Source organism: Labrus bergylta, chromosome 3 (assembly GCF_963930695.1).
Source record: "Labrus bergylta chromosome 3, fLabBer1.1, whole genome shotgun sequence".
Lineage (NCBI taxonomy): Eukaryota > Metazoa > Chordata > Actinopteri > Labriformes > Labridae > Labrus > Labrus bergylta.
Genome location: NC_089197.1, coordinates 2,144,117 through 2,157,073, shown reverse-complemented (window position 1 = coordinate 2,157,073; position 12,957 = coordinate 2,144,117). Strand labels below are relative to the sequence as shown.

Here is a 12,957-nt window from a genome sequence, read left to right as displayed (position 1 = left end):
TTCTGTAGAATCAGCGTGAGACAAACGGCCAACACGCCGTCTGTTTTCAATCAGGTCCTTGTGGATTGTAAACCAGCAGGGCCGGTGTGTTTTTGTTTTACGAGCGTGACCACTGTTAAGAGGGCGGGGGCGTGGTCAGGTGTTTTCCTTAAAGAGCCTCTGGACCCACACAAAAACATTCACGAGGTTCTGAAACAGCAGTGAGTGATGGAGCCGGGCCAGCACTGATCATCTCACTGCTGGCTGCAGCTGCTGAGTTTTATTATTTATACACCATTTAATGTCTTTTGATATTATGCAACTCTCCCCTGTGCTCATTTGTTCTTCTATATCTGTGGAGTGTTTGAGCCTGCTGTGGAGGCTTTCAAGAAGTATATGTGTAGCTGAGTTTCTAGTGGGAAATTCTCCAGTTAATGTCGAAGCTATGGGCTATAAAAAAACCCATCTTAACACTCACTGAACATTTGTATTTACACAAATAACATGTACACAAGATTAATACTCAACGTTATTAAAACTAACACTACAAGCAGTTAGATCATGCATCATTTTAATAACAGTATTTGTTGGGACTTCAACTTTACAAAAAATAAATCTTTCTGCGTCCGTGTTCTGGCTGCAGAGTTTGCTGTGTAGTCAAACGACAACAGCACAGGAGGCGTCTTCATGTACAAGCAGGGGTGTGTCCAGATATTTTTTAAACTGGGGTGGCCCACCTGGGACACTGACTTATGCAGGGGTGGCATGAAATTTTTGGGCACATGCAACCATATGAATTTAGTTTTTTTTTACCCTTTTTATCCCAACTAATAGGTAACAGAATTTGGTAACATATAAACCTTCTTGTCTTGACTTTTTGGGAACTCAAAAACTCAAAAAGTATTTTTTGCTCAAATCCATTCTTTCCCACTTGTTGGATTGGTCGCCCGTGTGAGCACACAGCAGCAGGAGCTCCCAGAATTATTTCCAAGATGCACTCAGGCGTTGTCTTTGAGCAGCCTCGCCTAGCTCAATGCATGTCTGTGTGATCGGGTCATTTTTTATATTTTTTTGGGATCGAACACAGCGCTCTGTAACTCTGAGTATGTTTGTCTAAGTTTGCAGCTACAGGCTTCATCATTACTGACAAAGTTTCTGATTGTTGTCACCCGTAACCACCAGCTGAAAACACTGTGTTGTCAGCAAACAGAACTTAATGTCCTCCTCTTCAGGACGTGTTTAGATGTAGACGTGGTGCAGTGGTACAGAGATCACTTATGAGGTGTTGCAGTGGGAGAGGTCAGAGGACGTGTCCAGTGTTGGCAGAACTTTCACACTAAAGACGTTTGCAGACTGTAGACGGAGCGAGACGGAGAACACCCAGGCTTGGATGTGATGTACAACAGTGTCAAATTATCATCCACAGCCAGCCCCAACCAAACCTCATTTCAAGGGAAGGAATATGAAAAGCTGGAAAAAGCTGATTCTGGCTTTTGTCTTTGCATCATTACTGTCATACTGCAGACGGGGATGACAGAGCTCTGCCCTCTCAAACCTCCAAAGAGCAGTCTCTGAATATCGCCTATCTGAGTCTGTGAGTGTTTCTGACAGTGACCAGCACTTATCCCACTTCGCAGCTGCACATGGTCAAACATTTAAATCTGTGCTCTTGGGTTTCATCTTAGCAAGCAGTGTCAGTGTTATTGGGTTTCATCCACAGTCAGGAAGCTGGTTTTAACAGCATGAATCAGAGTCCAAAATTAACTTTGAACTCCCCCAGCAGTTATTAATCCAACACAAATGAATCCAACACAAATGAAGTGAATGCTGACCAGAAGAAATCCGTATACTTTTAAGTGATCAGGTTCTTCTGATTCTTCTTTCATTAACAATATGCAAAACAATTTAAAGGTCACATATCCCCCTCCTCTTCTTCAGTGTAAATAAGTCTCAGAGCTCCACAAAACGTTTGTGAAGTTTCTTGTTCTAAATCCACTCTGATCCTGTATTTGATCATGTCTATAAACCCCTCTATTTCAGCCCTGCTCAGAACAGGCTGTTTCTGTGTCTGTACCTTTAAATATGTAAATGAGCTGTGTCTGACAACGCCCCCTCTCTGGAAGGGCTTGGGTGTACTCGGTGCTTTCTCGCTCCATGTCCTATTGTTTACGGTAAGAAGGCAGAGTCAGAGGACAGAACAAACACCTAGCTGTGGGAGAGTCACCCACCTGGGGGAGGGGCTACTGCCCTTTGTGATGTCATGAAGGGAAATTCTCCAAACGGCCTGTTTGAGCACACGTTTTCTTAAAAGTGGAGCAGGCAGAAGATGGAGGGGAGCCATGTGGTAGGGTAGGTAGTTAGCCTAGCCTAGGGTTAGCCTAGGAGCCTGGGTCTGTTGAAGGAGGCAATGCTGTTGTGGTTGCTATGGCGTCTGAGGCCCATGTGGTAGGTTATGTCACTTATCAGTTGGGCCCTAAGGGAATAATTGGGAGGAGGGGATTCTTCTCCTTTCATTAGAAAACACAAGTATCTTCTGTTAATATCAGATTGTCTCAAATGTTTTCTGCTCAAATCTTCTGTGAATGATTCGCACGTTTAATTGTTTTTCTTTAGTGCCTGGTCGGGGATTAATTTGTCTAAAAAAAATCCTCAAGATAATCTGGAGTTGTTGCCGTACTGTTGAGAAAACTGCACTCATTAAAAGTCTGTCATTGTTCTTCCTCTGCTGTTAACTTTGCAGAGGAAGAATAACTTCATACTGTATGAGTTGGAGCAGTCTGTCACATCAGAGTCCATTTATTTACGTCTCAGCAGCAGAGTGTTGGACTAGGAGACAAGCGGGCCGAGCAAACTGAGCTGCTTTCAGTATTGAACCTCCCACTCTGACATCTGCTCAGCTGACGACTAATATGTTCAGTTCAGACTCAGTCTGGTCTCTACAAGAAGACCACAACAATCCACGAGCATGCTTTCTGTTCAGTTTCAGTCCTGTTCTCATGCCAGCTCATCTCATTCTGTTCCAGTCCTGTGCCGCGCCGTCCTGTCTGCCAGGGTGTCCTGCGTGAAGGACGGGACAAGGCGTGCTTGCCAAAAAAGAAGCAGCACTTTAGCGTTTTAGCGTTTACACTCGCTCCAGGACGAGGCGGCTCCCCGACTCCCCTGGTTATGAATGAGAGTGAGGGCCTCGGGTGTAAATCTGTCTGCTGTCCTGTGTGAGCTGCTTTCACTGTCACAGGGATATGAGTGTGTGTCTGTGCTCTGACTACAACGTGCACACTTAATGATTTATCTCGTTTTTTTACCATCATGGTTTAACAATTAAATCCAAGAGTTCTCTATAAAAGTATGAGAGTGTGTGTTTAACAGTGAGGGTGTGATAAAGCCACCGGAGCAGAGCCTGACTATTATTAGCCTGCTGGTGTTCCACTATTGCACGTTTATTGTACGTTCTGGTCTAGTTATCCTGCAGAGCTCGGTTTGTTTGACACGATGACCTTCAAGCATTACGACCCCAAAGTGAACGAAAACTTTAAATCAGTGGACTTACAAAAAGTGAATCCTGACTGTACACAACTTTAGTCTGCAGCCGGGGGATTTCACAGTGAAACTGCTAATAAGACGTGATGCTCAAACACTCAAACAGACTTCTTCACTCTGTCCTCTCAGGGTCGCTGGTTCTGGCGCGTGCGTAAGAACAGGGTGCTGGATAACTACCCCATGCCCATCAGTCACTTCTGGAGGGGTCTGCCTGGAGACATCGATGCCGCCTATGAGAGACACGATGGCCGCTTCGTCTTCTTCAAAGGTAAGCAGCAAGTAAAGATGGAGGTTTGATCAAATGGTTGTTTCTGGTTCATAAAGGGACGTGACCTTTTCCAAAAGGGTTGATATTGTTAGGAATCCTTCTTCTTCTTCAGACACCTTAAAGGATTTATATGTGATTTTTTATACTTAATATAATATAAATCAAGTATATCCTCTGAAAATAACTCTGTGAGTCATGACTGTCTACAATGGGTGTAACACCCGAGTCCCACTGTCTGTGATGTTTTCCGAGTTTTCCGAGTCCTATCTTCACTTTGTTTACATCGCCGGGACGGCCGGCTGACTCCTCCCCTCGTGTATAAAAGTTCTACAATTCTACAATTCACTTAGCAGACGCTTTTATCCAAAGCGACGTACATCAGAGAGTAAGAACAACACAAGCAAGGATCTAGAAAAAAGGGAACAATTTCAGTAAGAGCAAACGATCAGCTTTGAGTCTGATTGGACACACAGGTGCTGACAGGAAGTGACCAGAGGCAAAGCACAACATTGAGGGCAGTTCTTGAGAGCTCTAATCAGTATAGAAACCATCTTATAAGTCGTCGTTATCAAACAAAAACCATCGTCATTACCATCATCATCATCAATAATATGGAGACCATCATCATTAAGTTAGTAGGTATTCATGAAAGAGCTGGGTCTTTAGCTTTTTCTTAAAGGTGCAGAGGGACTCTGCAGATCACATGGAGTTTGGAAGTTCATTCCACCACCGGGGGGCGACAGAGGAGAAGAGTCTAGTCAGCGTCTTAGGACCCTGTTGTGAAGGTTGGATCAGACGCCTTTCTTTGGCAGAGCGTAGTGGGCTGAACGTTAGAGCATGAAACTAACTTCCAGTTTCAACCACAGACTCTGAGAACACGTTTCCCGTTTGATCAGCCACCCGTACAGGACGCAGGAAAGTGTCTGGATTCAGTTTCCATTCCAACACGACCGATAACGCTGCCATGCTAATGCACCATCGTTGTTTCACATATGTGGCTGTATGTTAGCTCATCTTTGCTGATAAGAGATTACAAGCCGTGCAGCTTCAAATCATAAACATCTCCTCTTAAATACGTCCTGTTTGCTGTCCTGAATATAAAGAAACATCCACCATCTGGTTTCTTCTGAACAGCCTCGATACAGTCGTGACGCCCGGTAATACAGTCATAAAGAAGACAGACTTTTCTCATCATCTTTAGATAAAGTTAAAGATAAACTGAACATTTCTTCCCCCACCTCCTGAAGAAAGCAGCGCCCTCATAATGTACTCTACACGCCGAGTATAAATCTCTTTTAGCACGGGTCGTTATTTACACCGTGAGTCACGGTGAGAGAGCAGCTCGTCTTTTATAACTCGGGATAAAGTTGTTGAATGAAAAAAAGGAAGAATTGGGCTCCGAGCGCTCCGGGGCAGCTGTCGATGATGATGAGGAGGGTGATGATGTCATCGGTGAGCCTCTCAGTGTGACACTTGGCTGGCGGCCGTGAGCAAAGAAAGAACAAGAGAGACGGAGAGAGAAGAGAGGGAAAAAGGAAGGAAGGACTGGCTGTCCTGGGAGCACAAGGGAAGGGGAAGGTTGGGTTGATCGTCCAATCAGATCAGCCGACTTTGTGTCAACATGAGGACAGCTGTCCCCTCTCAATCTTCGGTTTTTGGTTTTGGTCTCGTGGACTTTGTCACTCAGTGTCCTCGTTGTCAGCGATGCTTCAGGAGCTGACTTTGATTCTTTTTAAGGTGGACAAGTTTTCCGCATCATCGAATCACACCGACAACAAAAACAGAAACTATTACAATCAACGTTTGTCTGTGATGGAAGTTATTATCATCACTCTCCAGCTGCTCAGCTCAGTGTTTCCCTGCGGAGCGATGAGGAGAGAGTTGAGATCCCTAAATCCAGCGTGAACATGTTAAATATGGACAAAATAATCAATTACAGGAATGCTGTCAGACTGAATTATTCATGGATTTAATTTCAAAGATTTTTAGTTGAGAAATGTTCATAAAGTGATACATTAGTGTAATAAATGGTAAATGGACTCGGGCTTGAATAACACTTTTCTCCGCCCTATTTTTACATATTTAGGGGTTTAAATGGCTCGTAGGCACATGTATATTTGGAATTGCTTGAGCAGATTGTTATAGCCAGCAACCATGAAAACTGACTTATGTGCAATGTCATCCATGTAGGCTATATTACACCTGGTCAGAGGACGTCCAGTAAAAGTTCTTGTTTTTGTCTCTGACAGGCTCAGGTTGTTATTTTCTTGTCTTCTGACTCTGCAGAGACACCGCAGGTCACACCGACACATTCACACACTGACTCCAAACACTCAGTGAGCCGAGTGGTCGGTCGGCTCTGACATGTGGAGATCTAACCTTAGACTTTTCCTGTTCAGAGACGACCGACTCTACCACTGAGGCACAGCCGCATCTTCTTTATTTCTTTATCTCTCTTTATGATTGGATGCACGAATGGATGTATTTATGTAGCACTAAAATGCAGAGAAAATCTTGTAACTTCTGTTTTATTGCACACTTTCACGAAGAGATTATTCGACTTTCACACTCTGCAGCTGTGCTGGAAAGTACGGCAACATCAGAGACGGACAAATTCTCAGTACAGTAACCTGGAAAAAAAGACTTTGTGTGCACTTTTCTCACACGGCTGTTTGTATGAAACAGACGTTCCAACAGCTGTATTTGTTCCTAACGAGCCAAACTGTGATAGAAACCTCCAACGTGTCCCCCTGTAGACACACAAAGAGTCTCACAGCAGGGGAGGAATCAGACCTCCGGATCACTGAAGCGCTCTGCTGCAGTCGTAGAACAAGTCATGGGATTTGACATCAGAGCTGATCGCGGCAGGAAACCCTGGGAAACATTGCGTCACCGCTCGTTTCTCTCCAGATGCTCCAGAGTGGAGAGCTTTGATTTCAAACGAGGAGCAAAGGGGGGCCGGAGGAGGTGGGTGGATGATGGGAGGATGGAAGTGTAGGGGGGGAGGAAGAGGGAGGGAAAAAAGCAGATCGAAGCCAAGAGGAGAGATGTAATGTTGCCAGCGGGAACGTAGTCTGACACAGTGAAAACAATCAAACCTTCCCCTCAGCGAGAAGTCCGCTGACGGATAATTACAAACTCTGAGTCGCTGATGTCGTTCTCTCTTCTCTCCGTTTTTTTTTTCTGATGGCTTGCCAACAAATCTTTATAGCATTCACATAATTTACAAGAGAGTGTAAATGCCGGTTTTGGTTCTCCGATTGTTCTCTGTTTTTATATCTCATTCCATTTTAATCATTGAACATTTTCTGTGCCAGGGAATAAAAAAAAAAAAAAGGGTGTGTGCACAAGCAGAGTGTGAATGTGTGTGTGGACGTGGGTGTGACCAAGTGCACATGACATATACAGTACGATCTCCATATTTCCATAAGGAGGGAGTGGGCTGGGAATGCACCATAAAGGATCATTAAATATCACTCTCTCCTCGCTTCCTTTCCTCTTTCCTCTCCTCAGGAAACAGATTCTGGATCTTCCGGGAGGCCAACCTGGAGCCGGGTTATCCGCTGGAGCTGATCGACTTTGGTCAAGACGTTCCCTACGACAGAATCGACACGGCCATCTGGTGGGAGCCGTCGGGCTACACGTACATCTTCCAAGGAGACTGGTAACGGAGCCCGAAAGCTTGTTCACTTCATGAATACGTTTCCAGTGTTTTTGTATTTTTATTGTCAAAGCTGCGACAAGGCAGAACAGTGCGTCTCAAACGGAAATCTAACCCCAGCTGCCGAGCCCGATGACTAAACTCTGATTTGTCAGGGGGCGGGGTTTAAGTTCAAAATCTAGGAAATCTAGGAATCTTTAGGAAAATAGTGTGTGTCGCCTATAGCTGCTGGTATGAGGCGTGTTTCCTTCTGTTTGAACTAGAGATGCACTGATTCAGAAAAATAACGATGTTTGAAATATTTTTGTTAAGATTTATTTATTTTTGGCGAGATAGGACAGTGGATAGAGTCGGAAATCAGAGAGAGAGAGAGGGGAATAACATGCAGGAAAGGAGCCACAGGTCAGATTTGAACCCGGGTCGCCTGCTTGAAGGACCATAGCCTCCATACATGGGCGAGCGCTCTAACCACTGCACCACCAGCGCCCCTGTTTGAAGTATTTTAAAGTTTGAAGCCTCTTAACACGACGGTGTCACCTGTGGGTGTCTGTCCACCTTCACATCCTGTTTCTGTATTTAGAATAAATAAAATGACGTGTGAGACGGGTCGATGTTAAACATTCACGGCACGCCCCCTCACTCACAAACTATGCAAAACAAAAAAGCAGCAGCTGTATTTCCACAGCTCTGCGTCAAGAAATGACAGAAATCCTGTGAACAACACGAGCATACTGAGCAGGATTTACACGGCTGCAGAAAACAAACTGCTGCATGCCGGGGGGGGAACGCACCGACAGAAAAATAAATACACTGCACGTCTTTGAATGGAATAATCCCAACGATGGAATGGCCTCGCTTCAGGATCCAGTCTGTTGAAATGATTCTGCTTTTACACACAGCATGTCGGCCCACCTCGACCTCTACCCTCTTCATCTCTGTGAGTGTTTCAGGACAGTCGACACACACTGACACGTTCTGTGTTCTCCTCCTCCAGGTACTGGCGTTTCAACGAGCAGTCCCGTCTGGCCGACAGAGGTTACCCCAAACCAATCAGCGTCTGGGGATCGTCGGTGCCCTCCACTCCCAAGGGGGCCTTCCTCAGCGACGACGGGGGTGAGCTCAGACAAGTAGAGTGCTTTCTGTGTGTGTGTGTGTGTGTGTGTGTGTGTGTGTGTGTGTGTGTGTGTGTGTGTGTGTGTGTGTGTGTGTGTGTGTGTGTGTGTGTGTGTGTGTGTGTGTGTGTGTGTGTGTGTGTGTGTGTGTGTGTGTGTGTGTGTGGCACACAGAGACACGCCTGAAACAAAGAATCAGGGTGTGGTCGTGCAATGAGAAAGACAGGGTGGTGTGTGTGTGTGTGTGTGTGTGTGTGTGTGTGTGCTTTTGGGTTAGAGGGAATTCTTTGTGATTTGTGATCAAATTCCAAAGCACATTTTTTCTCTTCAACAGAAGATGTTTTTCTAATTAAACTTTTAATTATTATTTTTTTACAAAGAAGTCCTGTAGAAGAAATATTGTTTAGTAATTTGGACATTTGGCACGTTGTGTGGATTGATGCCACTTTACTGTCTGGACATTTAAAGGACCTAAATATTTGGTAGTTTATTGTTTTTTTTTATTTCCAGTGAATGCAGACTAACTCCTGAACTCTGAATAAATTGCACAAAAACTTAGGCAACGTTTTGAAACATGAGCCCTGTTCAGACTGCCTTCAATGTGAATGTCACAGTCCCTGTGCGGTCTTTGGAGGTCGTCACTGAGGAGAATCGGTTTCAAGGGAGAGCAGTGTCTGTGGAGCTCGTGCTGTGTCGTTCTTCATCAACAAAACGCGACCAATATCACACCCATGTGGAATCTATTTAAACTGTACAAAGAGGTGATGAAGGCTAGGCTTAGTTAGCTACTGCTAATTAATGATCAGTGCCCCCTCCTCTGCTCTGTGTGTTTATAAGAGACTTTGAGATGCTAAAATTACTTGAGAAACGTCCGTGTTTGCCAAAGTGTAAATTTGAATGGAGCACGGCGTTGGGTCAGAATTGTAACTGAAGATCTGAAGGTTTTCTTTAAAAGTATCTGTGCTTTTAGGCATCGAAGTATCTAAAATGTTGAGAACCTTAGTCAGCGGTTAGCTCGCGGACAACATATATAGCAAGACTCTTAAGAAGGAAACATTTCCAACCTTTCTTCCAACTATTTTCTAGCTCTGAGGTTTAATCTTTAAAATCAGAGATGTTCAGGAGCAGAACTATCTAGCTGCATATCAACTTCTCATCTGACCTTTGACATGAGGAAAATTAAGTTATTTTCCACAAATGTTGTTCAGATATTTTAGATTTTCAGATTTTGTACTTGACGTGGTCTACTCTGTCCGCTTTCTGCAGCGTACACCTTCTTCTACAAGGGATCCAAGTACTGGAAGTTTGACAACCACCGCATGAAAAGCGAACCGGGCTACCCTAAGTCCATCCTGAAGGACTTCATGGGCTGCAGCGTGGACCTGGACCCCGACAGAGACACCGATACAGACTCGGGACGCAAAAAGCCCGATGTGAACGTGCCGCCGTTCAACCCGGACGCGGGACGCGACGCCGACAAGGGCAAAGATCGGGACGGGACGGACCGGGGAGGAACGGACAAAGATTCGGGCAAAGGATCGGACGACAACAAGGACGAGGACTACCGGGAGGGGCGGGAGGAAGACACCAACGAGGTGGACGTGGTGCTGAAGGTGGACGACAGCGAGGAGCGGACCATGAACATCCTGATGGTGACCATCCCGCTGGTCCTGGTGCTGTGCATCCTGGGACTCATCTACGCCATCATCAACACGCTGCAGAGCAAAGGAGCGCCGCGTCTGCTGGTGCACTGCAAGCGCTCGCTGCAGGACTGGGTCTGACCCTTTTACATGAGGGGGGTCACTGAACCCTTTACATGAGGGGGGTCACTGAACCCTTTACATGAGGGGGGTCACTGAACCCTTTACATGAGGGGGGTCCCTGAACTATGACCTTTAAATGAACTGTTGACACGACGTCCTCTAATCTAAACCTCCTCCTGTGATTCATCCGTCTCCTGCAGCTCTTAGGAAGTAGATCCAATACTGTACACACACACACACACACACACACACACACACACACACACACACACACACACACACACGCTAACCTCCCCTGGTGCTCTATGATGCGTCGACTGTAGTCTATTTATAAGAGAGAAGTTTGCACAGTGTGTTTTTATTTCTCATTGTTTTTGTTTTGTGTGACTTTTTTTGGTCGTTAATATTATTTTTACCGAACCAGGAAGCCGGTTCTATTCTCTCTCCCATTTCTGACTCCCTCTGACTCCCTCTGACTCCCTTTGACTCCCTCTGACTCCCTCTGACTCCCTTTGACTCCCTCTGACTCCCTTTGACTCCCTCTGACTCCCTCTGACTCCCTCTGACTCCCTTTGACTCCCTCTGACTCCCTTTGACTCTCTCTGACTCTCTCTGACTCCCTCTGACTCCCTCTGACTCCCTCTGACTCCCTTTGACTCCCTCTGACTCCCTCTGACTCCCTCTGACTCCCTCTGACTCCCTCTACAAATGGCACTCAACAAAACCACTAGGCCATCCGGCGCACCCTAAGATCAGATTTTTAACAGCAGGTCTCATGGTTGATATCACACAGTCCTCCTCGAGTGGACTGCTGAGTTTCAGGCCTATAGGACCATCACAAGAATGATGAATGATCAACTCTGTAAAGCTAAACAACATGTCGACCTTCTGTCTTTGCCTTATTTGGAGACGTCTCACTGTAAACAGAGTTTTCGAGGAGATCTCTTTGGTTTGCTTTATTTATGAGTCTTACTCTGAGTCCTCTCCCCGTCACATCGAGACCCTCAGAGAGAGAGAGAGAGAGAGAGAGAGAGAGAGAGAGAGAGAGAGAGAGAGAGAGAGAGAGAGAGAGAGAGAGAGAGAGAGAGAGAGAGAGAGAGAGAGAGAGAGAGAGAGAGAGAGAGAGAGAGAGAGAGAGAGAGAGAGAGAGAGAGAGAGAGAGAGAGAGAGAGAGAGAGAGAGAGAGAGAGAGAGGCCATTGTTCCTGTGTGACATAAACCAAGAGAGAAACGAGGTCTGGCCTTTAACTTTAAAAACAGGAAGTAACACCACGGATACAACACAGCAGTCGCCCGTTGTAACTAATGCACCGTGGAGTTTTTTAATGGCGTTTTTTAACGGCGAGTGTTTTGGACAGGACGTTCTCATTGACGACCTGCAGCCTGTCTGCTGTAAACACGCCGGAGCTGTAAGCACCAGGGTGGGCTCGGCCGTGCAGGATCATGTGAACTCACACTAATCCTTCTTCATTAAAAAACAGCAGGTGTGTGCAAATGCTGTTAACCCCCCGCGACCCCCCAAACTCAACTCTGAACTCTCCAAATCAAAACAACGCCGCTCCCTTTTCATCTCGCAACATCAGAGAAGGAACGGAGGATAGTGTGGCCGAGACAAATAAAGACACCACACGTTTAAACATTTCAGATTCCTTTTTCATAATGGCTGCTCAACATTTCAGGATGCAGAAATAATGTAACTATGACAAAACTGTTGATGATTCTCAACTCTCAATCGAGTCATAGGACTCTGCTGGTTTTGATGTTTTGAAAAAATGAACGGAAACCAACAGCTGCCATGGAGAAGCCGAATTAAAAATAAATTCTCAAGAAATATCAGCAAAGCTTTCAAAGCGGTCGGAGTAAAATGGTCGAGAAACGCCAAAGTAGGGCTGTCAGCCAATTTCCGTCTTAAGCTGAGAGTGCTTTACTTGCTGTGTGCTTTTATTTTGAAATACAGTAAGGCCTTTCCTGTAGATGTAAGGTTAGGACAGGAAGTTAAGCACATAAACAGGAAGTGGTTCCTAAAGGGACGTCAATCAGCTCACGGTAACAAAAGGTCAGTGTGTGATGTCATAAGGTCAGTGTGTGATGTCATAAGGTGGATATTACTGTGTGAGAGTTTGTTAAAAGTGAAATGAGACATTCAAAGATGCAGCAGTGTTCTTCTTTTCCATCACTGAGACTACAGGGAGACACTGAGGACCACTATCTACGGAGAGCCTGAAGGGACAAAAATAACATGAGATTAATTGCGATCAAAAACAAGGTTAATTTCAGACTTCAATGAGTCCTGATTAATTCTCACAGCTCTACTTTAAGAGACAGTAGAAACAGTAAAGAACCAAAACGTCTGACCTTTAAAATCACAGTTCTTTTCGTAAAATATCTTTTTTAAAGTTTTGCAAATTGTTTTGCAGTACTTTAAAATGAGTCTCACTGTGAGCTCCGTCAAAATGAAAAGGTTGAGAATCAGAGGAGAGAGTAAAGGTCGAGGAGCATGGAGTGCAGCTCCACGTATGAATGAGAGGAAAAGCTTATCGGAGGGAGCGTTAAGAGGTAAGCTGAGCAGCGAGGCTCAGCTCAGGACGGCTCAGGTTACACAGATGTGGACAGAAAGGGGGGGAGGGGGGCTGACCTC

The 12,957-nt window shown here is 45.3% G+C and overlaps 1 protein-coding gene across 1 annotated transcript in view; it reads left to right on the top strand.

Annotated features, from left to right (window-relative positions):
- mmp15b (matrix metallopeptidase 15b) overlaps positions 1 to 12,702 on the top strand; it is a 33,381-nt gene extending 20,679 nt beyond the window's left edge. Inside the window, exons 7-10 of the mRNA XM_020655978.3 lie at positions 3,646 to 3,784; positions 7,298 to 7,448; positions 8,440 to 8,558; positions 9,824 to 12,702. Of these exons, the coding sequence (XP_020511634.2) occupies positions 3,646 to 3,784; positions 7,298 to 7,448; positions 8,440 to 8,558; positions 9,824 to 10,338 (924 nt within the window). The 3' untranslated portion in view covers positions 10,339 to 12,702. The remainder of the gene's footprint in view (positions 1 to 3,645; positions 3,785 to 7,297; positions 7,449 to 8,439; positions 8,559 to 9,823) is intronic.
- The last annotated feature ends 255 nt before the right edge of the window (positions 12,703 to 12,957 follow it).